At 27.7% G+C, this 21544-nt stretch overlaps 1 protein-coding gene across 1 annotated transcript; it reads left to right on the forward strand.

The window, feature by feature from the left end:
* The first annotated feature begins 17107 nt into the window (after positions 1 to 17107).
* On the forward strand, positions 17108 to 18639 carry LOC114190062 (Integrase-type DNA-binding superfamily protein). Its single transcript, XM_028078827.2, has one exon. It carries the CDS (start codon positions 17314 to 17316, stop codon positions 17923 to 17925), a length of 612 nt encoding a protein of 203 aa, XP_027934628.1. The 5' UTR covers positions 17108 to 17313; the 3' UTR covers positions 17926 to 18639.
* Positions 18640 to 21544: the final 2905 nt, after the last annotated feature.

Below are 21544 nucleotides of genomic sequence, written 5' to 3' on the forward strand. Positions count from 1 at the left end.
ATTTTGAGTGATTTACCTTAAAGCATGAAGTACAATGCCATGTATGTTTTATGTGATATAATGGGACTGAGATTTTTATTGTGCTTGGTATGAAATAAATCATGAATTGGTTGGTTGGTTGGTTGTGCATTGGCATGAGATTTTGATGTTTTGAGATAACATGTGGATTTGGTGTGAGAAACATGGATATGGTATGAGTTAGACGTAATTCCATGAGACTCTTGGCAAGATTTCATAGTGGTGTTGTAGTATATATAATCACATAAGGATTCAAGTAAAGTTGCATCTTGAAACTCTAAAGAACCGGTCATACTCACATAGAGTAGACTAATTTAAGTGGTGAGAGTAGCAAAAGGTCCTAGTCTTTGGCAGGATAATGGCCTTACATGATTATGGACTAACCTTGTGCATGGTAGGGTGAGACCCATCGATAATGGTTTTGCAAAGCATTACAAGTCACCACAAGTACAAATATCCAATGAATCCGATCTTTTTATATTTATCCGGATAATTGAGTCAGAGGGTCTTTATTGTTTGCCATCACATCACATGTCTTGTGTGCTTACTGAAATATCTGTTTAAAATATGCTTGTTTATATATATGATGAAAAATTATTTGTATCACTAGCTTACCCTTTCTTATTGTGTTTATTTCTTGTTTGGTTTACCTTTTTGTGATGATCACCACATCTTTGGTGTGAGCAGATTTGGAAATTCCTGTTGATAACCATGGTGATGAAGAACATGTTGAGTCTATTGAAGAACATTTCTTTTTTAATTGTAATTCCTTTCTTTAGGAGCGGTTTCATGTTCAACTGTTTATGTTTAAGGTGTTTGATGACATTGTTTTGTGCCTTAGTACCCACTCCTAATTTAGTATATATGGGATAATTGTAATAACTAATCCTCTATAATTCATGTCTCGTGTTATGATTATCTATAATTGTGTGATGCTTCATCTACTATAATTATTTTATTAAACTGGGATCTCACATATATAAATGGAATTTGTAAATATTTATTATTTTCATATATTTTAGTCGAGACACATACATAAGTGCATTTTAACCACCACAAAAAATAATTAAATAACAATTAAATTTAAAAATACAAAATAATTAATCATTATGTGGACTAAATTAAATATCGTTTTATAAACTAAAAATTATTAGTATGTAAAATAATCTTTATTATTTAAAAAAATTGTAATTAGTTTGTGAATTATAATCTAAATTGATATATAATATTAGCTAAGTTTTAGTTATAACTAGTTACTTTTGTTTTTCTTATTAAAAGTGTGTTGAGTAAAGATATCATGAATTGTGGTGATGAAAATAGTTTCTTAATCATTTTACTTGATGACAATGAAATTATCGAAGAAGATGAGAAACCCTTTATTCAAAATGTTGTTAATAAAAGTAATAAAAGTCATCCATCATTTTAAATTGTCTCTAATATCATTTTGTATAAACAAAAAAACTCACATGTTTTAATTTGTGAAGACAAGTAAACAAGATGATAAGACAAAATAACATTCATGCCATCTAGTTAATAGAAGAAATAAGCAACGAAAACTCATATGAAAAATATAAACATTTTGAGTACTTAATGGACTAAAATATTTATTAAGAACTCAAATAAATATACCTAAATTTATCATATACTTAAAACTCAAATAAACCTTTTGAAAAAACTTAGATCATCCAAAATGAAAGTACTTGTTAAATACACAATACTAGTGTGTTTGGATAGCATGGCGGAAACACAATCTGCACTTATTTGCAAAGGAAGTTAGATTTTCAATGTTAAAATGCATGTAAAACAAGATGTTTTTGTTTAAAAAACATTATTCATTTTGCATGTGTACGAAGGTTTACGTTGTGTTTATTTGAAGGGATTTACTAAAGGATTAGAGAGACATGATTTGAGGGTAAGTTAGGTGGTCACTTATAAGGATTTGAGAGAGAGTGAAAGGAAAGAATAAGGGAATTTCCTTATTTTTGCATCTATACTCATGTGAGATGATTTGAGGAATATTACAACTATGCTCTCAATTCATTTCCCCTTTCCTTAATTCACTAATAATATTGCATAATTATGATAATAATATAAAAATATAGCTTTTAAAATTACGCTTACAACAATCACTATAAGAAATATTACTATAATTTAAACAAATAATTCGTAGATAATAGACAATTTTCGTAGATAATTTGATGTTATTTATGAATTACGTACGAAACAGATTTCGTAAGTAATTAACTTGTAGGTAACTTTATCTAAGAAATGTGTATTCATAGGTAATTCTATCTACGAAAATAGTTGTAGGAAATAACTCAAGTTACCTACGTAAACCTTCATAGGTAAGTTAAAGAAGTAAATATATTGTGTTTTATTACTTTTATTAAAAAAAAGTTCTTAATTTATTCATTTAAATAAGTTTTATAAAATAAATCTAACTCATTTAAACATAATTTTAGACTACTTTCAATGTCAAGGGTAATTTGGTAATCTTCCATTAAATTTAATTTTTAATCTATCAGATCAATCAAATCACTCACCAACTTTCACAAACTTTACTTTTAAATTCACTCACTTTCACATCTAAACCCCTTAAAAAGAACAATCCAAATTGCATCCTCTAATCTACTCAAATTCATCGTCTCCCTCTCTCCCAAATAAAATATTCACAAGTGAACACACCCTTATGCTATGTCTAGATTGGAGTGTGGATTTGAGGGAGTGAATTTACGTTGATTTGTAGGTAAAGATGAGATTGTTTGAACTAAGGGAGAGATAATATGATTTCAGTGGATATGAGTGAAAAGTTTATAAAAATTTGTATATTATGTGATTGATAAAATTTAATAAATTATAAATTTTAATAGAATAAATTGTATAATTACCATTTTACCCTTCAATGGAAATAGAAAAAAATGATATTAAAATAAAATTAAAAATGTTATTTAAAATTAAAAAAATATAATTTATTGATATTATAATTAATAACCTGAAATAATTTATAATATAGACTATTTAATTTATATCTCCACATTTATTTAAATTTATTTTATTTAATATAAAATGCATTTATTTGAATAATAATAATAATATTGTTATTATTATTATATAATACTAATTATTATAATTATTATTAATATTAAAAGAAATAATAATTATATATATATATATATATATATATATATATATATATATATAAATTATATGTTTGACTGTTTAGCAATTATAAAAGTTAAATGTTTGTTTATCTATATATATTATCATTATTATAATCGTTATTATATATATATATATATATATATATATATATATATATTTGTATATATAAATTATACGTTTCATCAAAGGGATGAGCTTGTATGGTATTTATATACATATTTTTTCAATGGAGCATAAAAGATTTTCATATTTCATTTTCATAAATCATTGGATTGTGACTATCCACCGGTGCGAACAAAGCTTTAATCCAAACAATTTTATTTTCACTCTCTCTGATCCATTCAAATTCAGTATTTCAAATTCATCATTTCTTCAACAAAGACTACATAATCAAGAAGCCATTAGTTGAAATAACTAAATTCAAAGATACAGTTTTAGATTGAAATTTCACAAATGAAAAATACATATTAGGAGAAAAAAATATTAAATATGATCAATCAAAGTTTTCAATAAAAATTAATCATTTGTGAAAGACTCGCACTAAATAATATGTATATATTATCTAGTTTTCAAAAGACTTCGGTTCATGCATAATAGTTTGAAGAAACAAAGCCCAATGAGCACAGTGCTCTTTGCATTGGCATAACATGTGGATCCATGAAAAGTGCAAGTCTGATCCAATAGCAGTTAACGACAAAGTAAGGGAAGCGAGAGAAAGGGTTAGCCAAATATTGAGAAACATGTCATAAAACTTATTAAATGTGAGACATATCTGTACAAATAGATTTCATGAATGTGTGAGGATATTCTCTTTGAACATACCGTTTGGTTTGTAAACAAGATGAAATCTAAGTAATTTTATCTAAACATAGTTAACTTTAAATTGACCATAGATTCCGAATAAGTAATAGAATACAGACGAAGATATCGAAGTTGCAGGAATCATGGGTATCAAAACTCAACTTGTTTCAGCATAAAAATTCAGACCCATATATTAAAAATTCGATTTAAAGTATCATGGTTGCTACAAGTGAGGTTATAATATTCCATACCATATACAATATTGTTGCTGTTACTGAAAACGCATGCCTCTCTAAGCCGAAAATGCATGCATCGCTTACCCTAATCTGTAAATTCTAACACCATTTTTGTAATTTGTTGAGAAAAATCACAGAATGAATCCTCTGCTGCGACGACCTACTCTGTAATATCATTCTTTTTCTGCATTATCTAAATGTACTGTATAGCGTGTTTTTAGGCCTTAATCGTATCAACTAGGCCCATGCTGGAAATCATTGTTTTTTTTTCCTACGTCACATTCTTACACTGGAGGACACACACTTCTCAATGTTAATATTGGTTTAATATCTCTTATTAATCCGTCTTTTAAATTTTGATATCTTTTAGTTACATTAATCATATTCAAGTTGTATTAAACTTTGTTTTAGTGGTTTTACTGTGTCTTTCACACACAGAAAAATCTTCTCGCTAATCTTTCTTCGTATGTTAAGTCATTTTGTTGTTTGATTGAGTTGTGCAAATAACAGAAAAAGATCGATGTTTATATTTAGAAGAACAACAGATACCGTCCACAGTGATGATACTACAAAACTATGTGATAGACATGCTTAAGATTCGGAGGGGGTGTTGTTACATTGAACATGTTCCGATTCTATAACTATTCACATAATTTAAATATTTTACCTACCATCACATGGTTCCAGCAAAATGAGTACACAAGTTTTCCCGAAATGTGACTTTCTACCAACAACGTACTCTCTGTGCTTCCTTTTAGCATCACACGCGGACATATAGCATGTTGAAAGAAAACATAAGACAAAGCATTGGACAAGGTAGAGCAGAAACCTGGAATAAAAATAGTTTAGCTTTGAGAATCTGAGAGTGAGAAAAGAAGCAATATTTAAGAGTATTTTTCTTATCTTTTGATTGAGAATCAAAGTTTGAAAGATAGTGACTACGGTTACAGTCTTACAGATAGACAAAAGTTTATGCTTGAAAGATGATGGTCTTGGTTGTAATAATTGTTTTGAAAAGCACTATGACATGACCCAAAAAAAGAAAGAAATGCACAAAGAAAAGAATGATGTTAAAGACCGTGACAAGGACGATTATTTCCTTATTGGTTGTGCCAAAGGAAGCATCATTTCATGGTTGAAGATGTGAGGTGCTGTAACCGGTGTTTGGATTTTATGACTCCCAACTATAATTTTATGCTTCTTTTTTTGGAACTTAGCTAACTTCATATTGGTGCCATAAGCTCTATTTTTCTTTTCCAAGATAAAGGATGTTATTCATTTTGAAAGGTTCTTATTGCTTCTCTACTTTCTTCTATCTTTTTCTTATTCAGTTATGGATTCATTACTATAAGTTGTTGTATTTTCATAAAAAAATTTCTTCTGTTATGAAATTTTTGTAATTTTTTATTATTATTTTTCTTAAGAATTTCATAATTATTTTTACAAAATTATAAAATTCGTAAGTATTTTTTATAAATTTTGTTGTAAAAAAATATTATTTTAAAATTAATAGTAAATTCTTGCAAATATTTATTTATAATAAAATTTGTTAATATTTTCTTAGAAAAATTTTCAAATACTCTTATTTGTTGATTCGCATATTGTATGGTATGATATTTTAAATTTATCATCCTGATAAAATGACTTCTAACTCTGACATATAGTGTAATATTACACCATTTTTTATTTTAGATCATACTGAATTAGCTTATATGTATAAAAGTGTTATCTAAACATAAAAATGGCCACAAATATATAAGTGTGACTTAAAACTACTAAAGGCCACATTTTATAAAATGTTGATTATTTAAGCAACATTTTTTTAAAAGTTGTCCATAAAAAATATGGACAAAACAAATAAAGTGTGGTATCTTCTTTGTGTATACATTATGAATCTTCTTCATACATATAGATTAGGCAACACCATTGCGTAAAATAGGAATAATTTTTTTTTATTGTTGCTTATATAATGAGTTTTATTTGCCTCAAACCTAGAGAACATACAAAAAAAATGTTGTTTATTTGTTTTGAGCAATATGGTAGAAAAAGTTAATAGTTATAGACAACAATGATTAAAATGTGGATAGTTTAGATCACACTTTTAAAATTGTGATAATTTAATTTTAGATATTTTTAAATTAACATTATGTGACCTAATTAAATCATTGTAAGATGATAAGATGAATTAATTGTCTTGTGGTGGAGGGTAGTTGGGTCAAGTCTCAATCAAATCATAAATCATAACACTTTGGTTGCTATAATCTTAAGAATAAATAGTTGAACTGTAATTATTAGTTAAAGCTTTTGGTTCAATGATAAGTGCTTAATTGGTATCAAAATAAAGGTCACAAATTCAATTCTTAGTGAAAAATTGTTCAAGGAAAGATGAGAAATAAAATATATTTAAAATGAAAATATATCTATTTAAAGAACAAACACCAAAACTTTGGTAAAAGTGAATACAAAAAGCACAAAAAACTTATATAACTAATTATTAACTATATATAATGGATTATAATTTAAATAGTTTATCAAAATGTTTGCATGAGAATGAGAAAATATGATCGATTATATCACAGGTATTTTATTAATATTTATGTTAATTTTGAATTTACATAATTAATTATGAATTTTTTATTATAATAGTTAATAATTATTAAAAATAGTAGATAATTTTTTTTATTTTTCATTTTCCTTCTTTTCAATTAAATAACTATATATTTTTTCCTTTTTATATCCTCTCATTCCTTATCACGTTATCCAATAAAAAAATATTACATAATTTTATTACAAAAGGAAAATAATTTCTAAGTTGTTGAAAAATATGGAATATAACATGATCATATGATAGAAAAAATGTGTAATATTATTGTTAAAATTATTGAAACCAATGTTTTTATTCTTGATGTCCTAATGCATTATGTCGACATTGTCAAATCATATTTTTGTCGATGATTTATTTTATTTGTAAATTTGATTATTCTATATATTAAATAAATCAAGTTAAATTCGATTTATATTTATAATATTTTTTTCTAACTTAACAACTTAAACTTTTGATGGCATGAGTCGTGTCATCATACATTAAGACAGTTAATAATCTCAATAAACAAGCATGACATTAAATCAAATAAGTAAATAAATGACGCTGTAAAATTCTACATGTACACAAAGTTCCCATGATTATACAGGCTTTCACAGTTACACACAGATGGCAAAGTTAATTAGAGAGATTTGTATGAGTTTTTCACTAAATAATGACCATTCAAATCAATATATATACACTATATGCGGTTACTTTTTGTTGGGTTTATATATATATATATATATATATATATATATATATATATATATATATATATATATATATATATATATATATATATATATATATATAATTTAATACTATTTTTATCCCAAAATTTGAAGATAATGTGATTTAGGGTTATTGATAATTTTAAAACAATATGATTATGGACCTTTGATTTTATATAATATTTAAATTTATCTAATCTATCCAATATGAGACTTTTGATTCACACGTAAACTATTCTCAATAATTTTAAATTTAATATAAAATATAAACTAAATTCAATTGATGAATGCACTTCTGAATTTTGTTTTTCTAAAATTATTAAACTTTTTTCAAAAGAATGTAAAACTTTTATACTAAAATATGGCAAAAGAATATAATGTGAATTATTTTTATTAATTACCAGTAAAAAATATAAATATAAATAATTTTTATAATTTTATTTTAAATGTAAATGTTTTTTATAATTTTATTGTGAATAGTTTTTATTTATTTATTTTATAATTAAAAAATGATTAAATTTTAAAAAAATTAATTAAATTTTTAAAAAAGTTAAATTATTCAAATAATTATTTTAATTTAAAAAAATATTTAAAGAGTAAAATTGGAAAATGAATGTAGATAAAAAAAAGAATTCACTTCGTATAACTGTATATATCAGCATTGATTTTTTTATTTTTTATATTTATATATAAATTACGTAATTTTATAATTAAAAGTCACAAAACAATTTTCATCTTATTTTAATAAATATAAATATATTAAAATAACATAAAATTAGACTATAAAACAATCCTACAAAAATGCAGTCCCTTCATATTTGTTAGTAATTAGTTAATTCCAAAATATATTTATATTTATATCTATATATATATATATATATATATATGGTTTTATTTGATTTGATTGAATTTTTAGTTTTAAAGCATTACTAAATAGAATTTTGAGAAACTAAAATAAAATAAAATTCTTTAGCTATTATTTTTTGAATCGGTTGTAATTAATTAACTAATTAGATCATGGTCGAGATGTGAATTTGTGTTTATTGTCCAACAATAACACAGAAGAATCAGAAACATTGGTCAAAACACTGAAGACGAAGAAATGGCTTTATACAATACATGTTTTGTTTTGAATCTTCTTTTAGCAAATAACATGGCAGACACGGATATCTTTATTTGTGTGCCTTTACTAGTTCAAGGGGAGTGTGTGTCAAAAATTGTCTTTTTATTCCAAATCATTAATTTATCAAAATATTTATTACTTTTTCTACAGTATTAGACTGGATGTAACTCTGCCTTTACTGTCTTTAGATCTCAAATATTTCTTACAGTTTATTTTCTCCATTCACAGTGTTCAAATCCAAACATCTCTTCCTACTTTGTTATTAATGGGATAATAAAGAAAGTATTTTTTTAAAAATAGTGTATAAAATTTCACTATTTTCAGTTTCATCTCCTTAATTTCTCATCGCATTCTTATTTCTTCCACGTCTTTATTTCTTTTTCATCACCTACACATCTTATATAATTGTTTATATATAACCGAAATAATATTGTTAACTTAGGATGAAATCATATCAATACAGATATTTTGACTATAAAAACAGTATAATACTTTTATTATGTTGAATTTTCAAAAAAAATACTAAACAAAATTCTAAATTGTCTAAGGTATCAATTTACACTCGTAAAAATTCACAAAAATACTATAAATAGTACTGCATTTGCAAACATCCCATTCAGAATTTGGAGAAATTTTACTAAGACAAATTTCACTCATCTTCACTAAGTGAAAAGATACATCACAGATTTGTAATAGAGGAGAAGAGAATCACGAGTTATAAAATTATAAAAATATAAATTTATAGAATTATAAAAATTTAAAATTATAATTTAAAATTTTAAAATAATAAAATTATAACAACAACTCAATCCTATGATAAGATAATAATGATGTGTGCTTCTCAAAAACTGCACTACTAAATTAGCAAAAACAAGAATTCAATTAAAAAAATTAAATTTATTGATTACTCAATAAATTATAAAAATTTATTAAAAACTCAATTGAAAATTTATAAATTTATTAAAAACTTTAATTATATTTTAAATTCAATTAACAAACATTTAGTGTTGATTTTTGAAGTACAACAATGAGATGGTCACGTTAGATGAAGCATGAAAATGAAATATAAAATATATGAGATAAAGTAGACAAAAGATTTGTTGTAATAAGAAAAGGAAAATAGAAAAAAAGAAGAATGTAGATGCTTGGGGTGGTGGACCAATATTTGGTGGCTAAATGAATTTGGCATCCACTTGGGTGAGTGAGTCAGTGCCACACACTATTAACAGAAATGATTGGTTAGATTCTCTCCATAAATTAGATTTACTTCACTCTCCATATCTCTTTTACTATTTTATACTATCAATGTTTTAAAAGCAAAACATCAGGTCAGACAATAAAAATAATAAAAATAATAATGATATTTTAACGATTAAATTTTAACAATTTTTTTTATAATATGAAATGACATTTTTTAAATAATTTTTAAATATTAAAAATAAAAAATCACTTAAAAAATAATACATCAAATTATAAAAAAAATTATTTATCTTAAATAAAAACAGGACAAACTGGTAATTGGTTGAGATTTTTGGATACGGACAAAACAGCATCAGTGCTCATTGGTTGGAACGCAATACTCCTGTGCTAACTTACCTTTTGGCTCTCCATATTTTCAGCCATTCAGTTCTCATTTTCTTTTATTATATCTTTATTTTCCAGATTCTCACAATTTAAAAAAAATGGATGTTTAAAACTTTGTCATAGTTAAACCATTTCAATTTTTTTTTTCTGGAAGATTATTACAGTGAGATTTAATTTCTGATTTTATATAGATTATAAAAATTGTATGCGAATATTAATAATTCAATAATATAGAAATGGAAGGGAATAGAAAAGTATATATGAAAAGGGACTCTTGAAGAGATGATTCGGTTACTTTATGCAGATATCTTAAGACTGCGAGGTCGCAGGTTGCCTGATTTTGCTTGACCTGAACATTGTTTTCTTTTGCTGCTTTCTTTGGGGTGGCCCTCCATCTTAACCTAATTAGTGTCAAATGGCCATACGTGATCTCCCACGTGACGAGGGTGTGGGTAAGGGGACACTACCAATGGAGCAATAACAGATTTGTTGTACTACTAGATATATCTACATTCATTTCTACACATTATTCCAATTTAATTATTTATCTTAATTTTGAGTTATCATATAAATACCTTTAGAATATACAGGTAAGATATAATTTATACTGATTAAATGTTATTTTAAACATATAAAAACATATGTCGACTAAAAATGTTTCTTATTTTTTTATTTAATAATAAAAATATTATATCAATCAAAAATAAAACTAATTTAGATTAATATGACTAATTTAGATTCTATATAAGTGCAAACATGTTTTGTAAGATTGAGTTAAGTATTCTAATGAGATTTATAGTTTATTTATTGTGTCACAATTCGAAATATTTGTCGTTTGTTGGACATGTAATTCAACTTGTTATCGAACTTTTCATCGATGTCTAGTCTCATGCTCGATATCTATATATTTTAGTGTGAAGGATGTCTGTTGGAAGTTTCACACCAACTAAATATAAAATCAATTTAGAGTATATATATCAGTGTAAATTTTACCTATAAATTATTTTTATTTAGATTTAAAATTTAATTTTAACACCTTAAAACATAAAAAGGTGCTAATATGATTTTTTTTTTAAACGTGATTTGTTTATAATTTAGATTTTGTGAACACCGAGATTTATTTTATATTAGTTGTTGTTGATGAGGCGTTAGATGGTGCAAAGTGAAAACTAGGGGTGAAACCAGAAATGCAAAGATGTTAGCGACAAGGGATAATCCAAAAGGGAATGGGAGTGTACTGGTTGTGGACCAGGGAGGCAAAACTCAGTAACCAATTGCAGAAGCTCTAAATCATCGCAAAATGTACAGTGCAGATCTTTTATGATTTCACCACACACACCCAACAAAACAAACAAAATAAAAAGTTATATTCCCAAAGATATTTTGCTTTTGCATTTCCTAACAACGGTATAATAGTGATGTGATTGATTGATTAGCCTTTAAATAATTTAAGATCAATAAACCTGTTTAGGATTCCTTAATGGTCTTTTCCTTGTTTATCCATTTATAGTTAATGGTCTTTGTCCGTCCTTAATTAGTGTTCTTTTCATTCACTACAAAAATATGTGGATAAGCACTTTCATTTGATGATAAAATGATTTAAAAAATTTATTAATTTAACATAAGAGATGCATATTAAAGAAAAACAAGTGTAATGACTCCTCAAAATTAGACAACACAGACTTGTTGTCATTCATTGTTTAGGTTTAATATATAACTTTAAATACATTAACGTAAGTAAATTATGAGATACAAGTCAGTTTGGATTTAAAATATAACTTTATATATATTTTAATTTTTTAAAATCGTAAAACTCATATTTTAAAACATCAAGTCCTGGTTAGACCTCATAATAAGAATCAAATAGAAGTGAAGAAACAAACATTTAATCATAATTATTTCTCAAACACTGTCTTATTTGTTTGAAAGTAAAAAGATATTGTGTGATTGGTTGTTAAGTGGATATTTACCAAATCACACATGAAGTAATATAAAAAAGAAAAAAAAGAAAAAATTATTATTATCGTTTCATTTATAAGTATATTTTTACTAGAACATATTATTTTCTTAATGTATATAGATATTGCTCGGAGAGATGTTATTTTATAATTCAAACGATTTTGAAAAGGTAGAAACAGTTTTAAAAAATTAATAAAAAATGTTTTTAAAAGATTTAAATCATAAATAAAAGTTTAGGTTTGTTTTTAAATAAGTATTATATATTTATTTAAAACAATGATTTAATCACTTATGGTCATAAATATTGATATTTTTCTAAGATTTGTTTTTAACTAATCAAATAGAAATAATATTTAGAAAAATACTAAAAACAAATTCGAATATAAAGAGAAATAGAAATAGAAATTAAGATTAATTGTACAAAGTTTATAATTTCTAGTAGTCCATCAATTAATTATAATTGGTCAAGCTAAATTGATGGATTAAAAACAATTCAAAAATCCATATTCTGTAAAACACATTTATCAATTAAATAAAGTAACCAATTAAGTATAAATGAATCAAAATCTCAAGTTATAGGATTCTCAAGGAAGTTGTAGTGCAACCCTTATACAATAAATTAGCCATGCACTCTAACAATATAAAAGGGAAAATTATATTACTAACTATTAATATGGAAAGAGTAAATAGAATTCGCAAGAAGAACTGTAACCCTTCCTTCTTTGGGTTCATCATTGTTCTCTTATAGAAAGTCAAAGAAAGATTCTTCAAAGAAAATAAATCTAAAAAAGGTTTGAATGCGTAAAGTTTGTAACATTAAGATCTTTAAATAAAATGAGAATAGAGAAAAAAAAAAAGAAGAAGTCAAGTACTAAACAATACTTTAATTACCACAGATACTATTACATAAGAAATAAAATATTGATATTAAGAATAAAAACCGAGTATAGACGAGAAAAAAAGTAGAACATGAATAGAGGAAACACTATATAGAAATTAACTATATAACACTTTATCCACGACATCTATCTGAGTAACAAATAAGGTGAATGTTTCTCTTAGAAAACTCAAACTAAACAACAAAACCAGATAGCATTTTTGTAGGAGAAAGTTATCTGACAGTTATGAATTATTATTTTAAGATATAATAGTTAAGACAAATGCTTAAAGAAGCATTATCCAAAAACTGTTTTTTACATAAGCATTTTGATCTAGAAGCACTGTCTCAGGCACACTATAACCACATTTCCAACATAATGAAATTAGCCAATCACATTAAACTTCTTTCCACTCATACTAATGCATATATACTAGAAGATTTCCCCACTCTCATCTACAAAATCTCTCCCTAATTTGCTTCTACTATTCTATGCCCCATTTACTTGAGTGATGAAGACAATGCACAATATTGTTGGACACTAGCAAAATTAAGAATTTTATTGAGAAAATATTAACCTCATTACTATATAATTATTATTTCTTTCACAATAGAAACATTAAAAATGTTATCATTTCTTTATAATTTTTGTAACAGTTTGAAAATTATAATTACGTTTAATGGTAGTTTAAAAATTATATACTAATTATAAACAAAAAATGATTTTTTTAAATTTTATTTATCGATTTACATTCCAATTTTTTTATAAATAGAAATTATCTTGTATTCTACTTCTTTTATGTAAATCTTATTGGTTTCTCATCTTTATAATCATCAATAAACAATTAAACAATGACTTAAAAATCCAAAATTGTACAGAAACAAGGTTCCAACAAACATAACACATGATAGTCACAATGACAATTGCATATCTCTATCTTATTGTTTTTTAATTTAATTTCTCTAATATGGATTTGCTGTTTCATTTCCTCAAATAAGAATGCTGTGACCGAAACATTAACTCTCTTTATATATCAAAATCTCAGACATCATTACAACAAAATCCAATTCGAAAAAATCGTAGAAAATATAAATCCTTCCCATAAAACCTCTTCAGAATAAATAGACTTAAACTTATTCGTTTACAAAAGCATTAAGTAGAATTTCTCCTTTTTCTATCAACTTTTTGTTCCTTCTACTAAATATACAATTTGGTAGAGTTTTAATGTACTTATTTTAGAGAGAACTTATAGAAAATGTGGTAGAGAGATAGAAATTTTGTAAAACTAAAACACTCAATATCTTATTCATAAATTTCAAAATATTATATATATATATATATATATATATAATCAATAAATATTTTTAGTGGTTATAAATAAACTAGAAAAAAAATTAAAAGTAGAACAAATAAAATAAATGAATTATTATAAATTAAATGTGAATGTTCACATACATCTTTACAAATAAAGAGATTATTAGTCAGAATCAGATTTATTTAAGATTTGAAAAAAAAAATCTTAGTAAAAGAAACAGGTAACATGAGTAAATTAAATAATAGAACACATTATTCTATTATACTAACATGCCAGTCCTTTTGTTGTTTTTTTTTTATTAACAAAAATAAATATATTAAATAAAAGCAAATGAGTTGTTCTAAACTATATAGATAGTACTATGTACACATAAAAAAAGAAAAGCTAATAATTGTCTCCTCTTATAAGGCCATACATTTTCACAGCTTGCCATATATATTTTTCATCAGTCTTTCCATAGGGATTTAAATATTCTCGTGACTTAGGATTTAAGTGGATCATTATATCCCTCTGTGTCCCAGTAACATAGGATTTCAAGTGAGTGTTTACAAGGTCTAACTTTTACTGTGAAATATCAACCTAATATTTATATGAGTGTTCACAAGTTCTAATTTTTACTATGAAATACAAACCTAATACTTTATAGGGTATAAATCCTAATTACTCACATCCTTCCAATGACTTCTTAATAATTTTCCTTTTCATAATATTGATATTTGATTTTCACTATTAATGATATTCTTATCTTCATCATGTAAAAGAAACTTGCATTTGACTATTTTATTATTAAGGGCCATTTTTTTAATTTTCAAAATGAAGCCACTACGTACTAATAGTTATATATATATATATATTTTACTTTTTCCTTTTTCCTTCAACTACGCATTGGGTTTCATCTTTGGCATGGAAAGCATGAGCAAGTGTTATTCATTGTCGGAATTCGAATAAAGATATTTCTCCTTTTTTATTTCTTTACTTTCTAACTGGCTCCAGAGTTCAGAGGCAATTTCTTCTTAGAACTCTCAATTGAACTTCTACTCATCCATCTTTCCTTTTCCATCAATCAATGATGGGAACGCCAATATGGGTTGAATTCAGTTTTCTCAGAATCTGTGGTAAGCAAATTAAATAATAAATACACTATTTCAAAGATCATTCTCCTCTTCTGCTGATTCATCAAAGAATTAGTCCAAACTTAAATTTCATGTCTTAAAATTGAGTTTTTCAAATAAACTTTTTAATCAATGATTAGGTTTATTTCTTTTAATTTGTTCCCTTCCTCGACTTCTTCGAGGTGAAAAATAAAAGAAATTCTTGATTGGGAAATAAAGTTACCATGATTATATATATGACCAAAGACAAATGATCTCCTAACTTTAAAGAGAGGTTCTGATTAAAAAAACTTTAGTTGACATATTTATATTTGTTGTTGGCGAAGGTTTATGTGCTATTATGTTAATAATTTAAAACTTTTTACATTTTGTTCATTATTGTTTTGGTTTTTTAAAGCAGAATTTTATGTTTGGCTCTGTTGAGATGCATAATGAGTCCAATCATATCAATTGGGACATAAACTTGGACATAATCTAACCGTGTATACATTACTGTAAGTAAAATCATATTCATTATTGCTTATGCTAGTGAAAATATTATATTTTAGGCATATTTTGGCATGTATAATCTATACATTAATATAGGTTATCTAAAAAAGACAAACATGTATATTTAAAATTCAGCATTTAGTATATAATACCATGTTAGTCGATATATGGAGACAATAAGTTAAATTAATATGTCAAGGTAATATAATTCCAGTTTCTCTGGGTAGGCTAATATTTCCGAAAAATAATCTGTTTCTTATCCTTCCTTTTTTCAATTGTAATTAACATGTTTGCCTAACATGCTCGTCATTCATAATACATTTAAACAAGTCATACGAATGTGTAGTGTACACTCAATTTTTGGAAATATAGTGCTTTACTATAACATATTAAATTATGTTTTATAAAAATCAAATGTAACATGTAAAATAACTTGGTGCATATTAAAAATTATGAGTATATATATAAGTGTATATTAGTTTTAGAAAAGAGCCTATTAAAAATTTATATCTTTGATGTGTAGTTTGCCAAAGCCTAAATTGTAACTTAATACAATTTTTGCATTAAAAAAAAATGCATGCCTACATACAAGCTATGGTCAAAACAAGCTTTTGAATAGGTGACAGCTAAAGTGTTTGATTAAATAGTTTAAAAAAAAAACTTGGCCTCAATAGTTTTCCTATTTTAATAGGTGGTCACGTTGTTATGGTAGAAAAACGAAACTAAGAAGCATGAAGTGTGATAAAAATAGTAATTAAAAAGCGATAAACACATAAGAGGGTGTAGAAGTGATGGATGATGAGAGATGGTGAAAGTAAAGAGAGGGTGAGACTCGTATAGCAGTACACAAAATGTGGTCATTAAAATTTATTAGTCATAAAGAGAGACCCCATCCCCATGTGTAGAAAAAAAAAAAGTGAAATCCATGATCCCCGATGATCGACCAGCAATTAAACAGCTAGAATTAATTTTGTTGCCAATTGTGTGCCTAATACGTGTTCATAGTGTGGCCTCACCCCAACGCACGACGTATCCTACCAAAACCCCCTTCCTCCGCCACGCGACTTCCCCACGCTTTATTATTACATCACTATAATTTATTAACCCCCCAATCCAGAAAAAAACCACCTTTGCTTTCAGGTTTCGTTTCAGCTCGCTCTCTCACCTCTCTAACCCTTAATTATTACCAACGACCACGCACCACATCCACTTTCATCAATTTCCTTAATCTCCACATAACATCAGCAGCAACAACCACAGCCAACCAACGAGTTCCTTCTATGTGCCTGTCTACAACAATTACTACTACTACTACTTCTACATGGATGGCAACCCTTTTGGAAACGTGCCACCCCCACCAATACAAGTCCCTGATAACTTCCCTCACTCGTCCTCCTCTTCGCCAACCCCAACCACGTCCTCTCCGTCTCCCACTCCTTCCGCCGGCTTCCGCTACCGCGGGACGCGCTCCCGCAGCGGTAAGTGGGTGTCGGAGATAAGGGAGCCACGTAAAACCAAGCGCATTTGGCTCGGGACATACCCGGCAGCGGATATGGCTGCGGCGGCCTATGATGTCGCGGCTCTCGCGTTGAAGGGACCCGACACGCCCCTTAACTTCCCCAATTCCATACTCTCCTACCCGATTCCCGCGTCATTGTCCGCCACTGATATTCGCGCGGCGGCTGCGGCAGCAGCGCAGGCTAGGCTCGTGAGGACGCCGCTGGAGGGTGGGCAAGTGGTAAACCCTGATATGGGACAGGAGTCGGAGAGGCGTGACGAGTACTATGATGAGGATGAGTTGTTGAACATGCCGAATTTGCTTGATGACATGGCCAGGGGAATGCAGGTTAGTCCCCCTAGGATCACTTCCTTTTCTTCTGATGATTCGCCTGCCAATTCTGATGGAGATAACCTTTGGAGCTATACCCTCTGATCATTGATTTCTTGTTGTTTGTATAAGGTAATTTCTTTTTTTGTTTGTTTGAGTTTGTGCGACCACGGATCAACCTACGCAAGTTGTTCCAGATTACAAGTAATGTTATAAGTTTCAGTCTTAAGTATGTTGAATATTCAAGATAACGGCTCCCACGGGATTACGAGGATATTTGTTGTCTCCTACAAAAGAAAAATGCTTGAGTGTGTGTGGGTGGGTGTTTGTGTCAGCGTCTGTGTTTTGGTTTGCCCTCTTTGTTGGTTGAAGCTGATTTTGGTTTTGAAGGCTCCTGCTGGGAAAGTTGCTTTGAGGTGTATATGGAATGGGATAAGGTCAAGGAATGAGATAAGGTTACTCTCATCATCGCTGGGTTTGGTGAGAGATGCCAACGATTTTATTAGGGAATGGTTTATGTGATCCGTTGTTTGTTAGATCCGTAGTAGTTCCGTAGTTCCGTACGGTCCAATCAGTTGGGGGAACCTAGCTAGAAGGATTCTACTTTTGATCATGGGTCTTTCTTTCTCCTTAGTAATACATAGACGATTCTATACATGTGTGGGGTTTGTTGCCCTTTTGGGGTACTTTTGCGGCAGATTTGTATTCGATGCATAAAAACTATTTCTGGCTGTTTGTAGAAGTTTCGGGATCTCTCGTATGTATGTATCTAAGCTCTTCTATAGTATATGACAAATAACTGGTGTATCCATTCTCTTATATGCTATGCATCTGGAGCCAAAGTTAGAGTGCACACAATGTTTCTGCTAATCATAACTTTCTTCATATCCAAACATAAAAGGCAGCCTCAACATATAAACAGGAGACTTGCTGTGCTAACAAGAGAAATGTAAGGGTTTTGTTCAAATTGTCCCAAAAAAGTTAAATAAGTTCGGATACATTAAGAAAGAGTTTTAGGACGGTTATTACTTGTGGGATCAACAGTTTGAACACAGAAAAGACCAAAGGAAGAGTTTCGTATAACTTCAAAACCCTTGAGTTTTCGAGGGTAAACAAAGAATTTATGTTTAAATAGGCATCATGAAATGATTAATTTCAAGGTAACACGTTTCTCTTTGATGTTTTGCAATTAGATTAGAAGAATCAATGGTGTCCTCTTTTTCATTCAGTAGAGTAACATGAAGAAAGATTTTCTTGGCATAAATATCGATACCGATCTATTTCTTGAGGTTGTTTCAGGTGTGTGTTGGTGGAACAAGATATTTCAGAACTCTTTATATCCATCATGTTCATGTCGGTAGTCTTACATATTTATAGTATATGACTAATATATACATGTTTCTGCTTTGGATAAGTAGCATTCAAATGATTCTAAGTTCACCGAAATCTTGACCAATGACCAGACAAATTATAAGAAAAAGAACAGTGATACATCAACAACGGTTGAGAAATGACAATCACTCCTTTTCATTTGGTTATGTTATGGATCTCTACCATGTGCACAACTAGAATGATTTTGTTGAATTAGAACAAGGTTTATAAATGCTGTTGAAATTGAAACATGGATGAAGATAGAACGCTCTGGTCTATGATAGACATTTACCTTTTAGAGGCCTTCCCTTGTCAATCTTTGCCGACATGATGCAAAGTTTGTGCCGACGGTTATGACAGAATGTTGATATATTGATGATCTGACCAAGGCGCCTCTATTTGAACAGTGACTTTTTTCCTTTGCAAGTGTCGTATTAACCAAACCAAATCTTTGATTACGATATTGTATTTTAATTTGTCTTCCTATCGAAAAGAAAACATTGAATGATATATAAGGACGAGATGTCAGTACAAAATTTACAACAATGCTTGTTTCACTGAGAAGAAAATGTCCTCCCTGTGATATGGTATCAGTGTACTTTGTTGATCAGGTTAATAGATGATTAACCAACGAAAATCATCTACTTTTACCTTGAAACTTTGAGGAAGGTTGATGTTATATGACAGTGTTTGACAAGATTAATTAATTTATACTTTATTTATCTTATTTTTCACTACTCTAGATCTTTTATGACAACATAATTAGAGAATGTTAGTTTATAATTATGCCTTTTTCTTTGTGTGTGAGAAGTTTCTAGAATTGAGATGTGTAAAAATAAAATCACGATCAATTATGCACCAGCCATCAAGAAAAAAAATAAGAAGAAAAGAAAAGAGAATATTAGGTCAAAAACATGGCAACTCATTATGATATAGCAGTCATGTTCTAGCTTCTACTGGAAAAATCTAATTTATAATTTAAAGCTTTATAATTTAAAGCTTACATGTACATATGATATAATGAGATTGGCAAATTTTCTGTTGGTCCAATATATTACTCTCACTTGTCAGAAACTTTGTACAGAGGTGACCACAAGATGAAAGGCTCACTCAAACAGTTACATTATGTTTATCATTAACTTTAAAATGCTATTAATATAGATTGATAACACAAATATTTTATATTATTATTTTTTCATAAATTGTTATATATATATATATATATATATATATATATATATTTTTTTTTTTTCGATTGTAACTTTAACGTCATATCTAGAATGGCTGGCTAGTCTAGATAGTTTCAGTGAAGATATTAAGTGACACTGAAATACTGTAACACTTGACAGAAGGAGAGGGTAAAAGTTAAATAAATAACTTGTTTTTGTTGCAATAAATTTTAAGAGTATTATTTCATATTTTAAAAAAGTTAAAACATTCAAAGGATAAGGGATAAATATGTTTCTCTGACAATGGTTGAATGTAAATAATAAGAATGTGAATTTGCAGAAAATATCAGTGGCCCACCTTCCTTCTTTTAGTGGTTTTAGGAAAATATTATATTCATGATGAAGACTTTTGAAAGAATTATAGTTCATTATGTGTTAAGTGTTTAATTTTTCATCAACAGTTGAGTTTTTAGGACCTTTTTCTTATTTTATTTTGTCATATAATCAGTCTTGTTGAAAGTTGAAAGTTGAAAGGTGAGGATACAGGGAGATTCATTGTCAACTTTCCTATTTTGTTTTGATATGCACACAAGGTCTAACCAGTTGAACTTTGCTGAAGCCAAATGGAAAAGTTGAAGGTGATAGTCAAAAGACCCATTCTTTTTCCTTGTCACCAATTTTTATATTCAAACAACTGCGCCACTATTTTCTCTCTAAAAAGCATACTGTAATGAGTTCATCATCTCAAGAACCAGGGTTTTAGTGTTCAGTACGTGTACTTTTCTCAAATAAAAATGTTAAGGAATCCATAACAAACTTTCTGGGTTTCAATAAAGAGACAGCTAGTATAATATTTTTTTTCCTGTAACTAATTAAATTAGAAAGTTATAATATGTGAAAACATGACAATTCACTGTCACATTATCTTAAACAACACCATACCCAATTCAGGTGGCTGAAAAACACAAGTTAAATTAGTATTTAACTTGGTTAGGAAAAATTCTTAACAAGAATGATTGTAACGGTCAATTACTATATTTTAGATATGTATTATTCATTTCCAAACCTAAGATTTCTTAATACTTTTTAAAGAGATATCAAAAAATCTCTCAATGAAAATGTATATTTCTTATGAAAATTACGTAACAATATTTAGTATACAAATATTGATATCACTGTGACAT

The sequence above is a fragment of the Vigna unguiculata genome, chromosome 7, assembly GCF_037176805.1.
Source record: "Vigna unguiculata cultivar grain cowpea cultivar isolate G323 ecotype 2 chromosome 7, ASM3717680v1, whole genome shotgun sequence".
Classification (NCBI taxonomy): domain Eukaryota; kingdom Viridiplantae; phylum Streptophyta; class Magnoliopsida; order Fabales; family Fabaceae; genus Vigna; species Vigna unguiculata.

Bases quoted from the DNA above. Each gene is read 5' to 3' on its own strand.
- LOC114190062 (XM_028078827.2), top strand. From the start codon at position 17,314: ATGGATGGCAACCCTTTTGGAAACGTGCCACCCCCACCAATACAAGTC.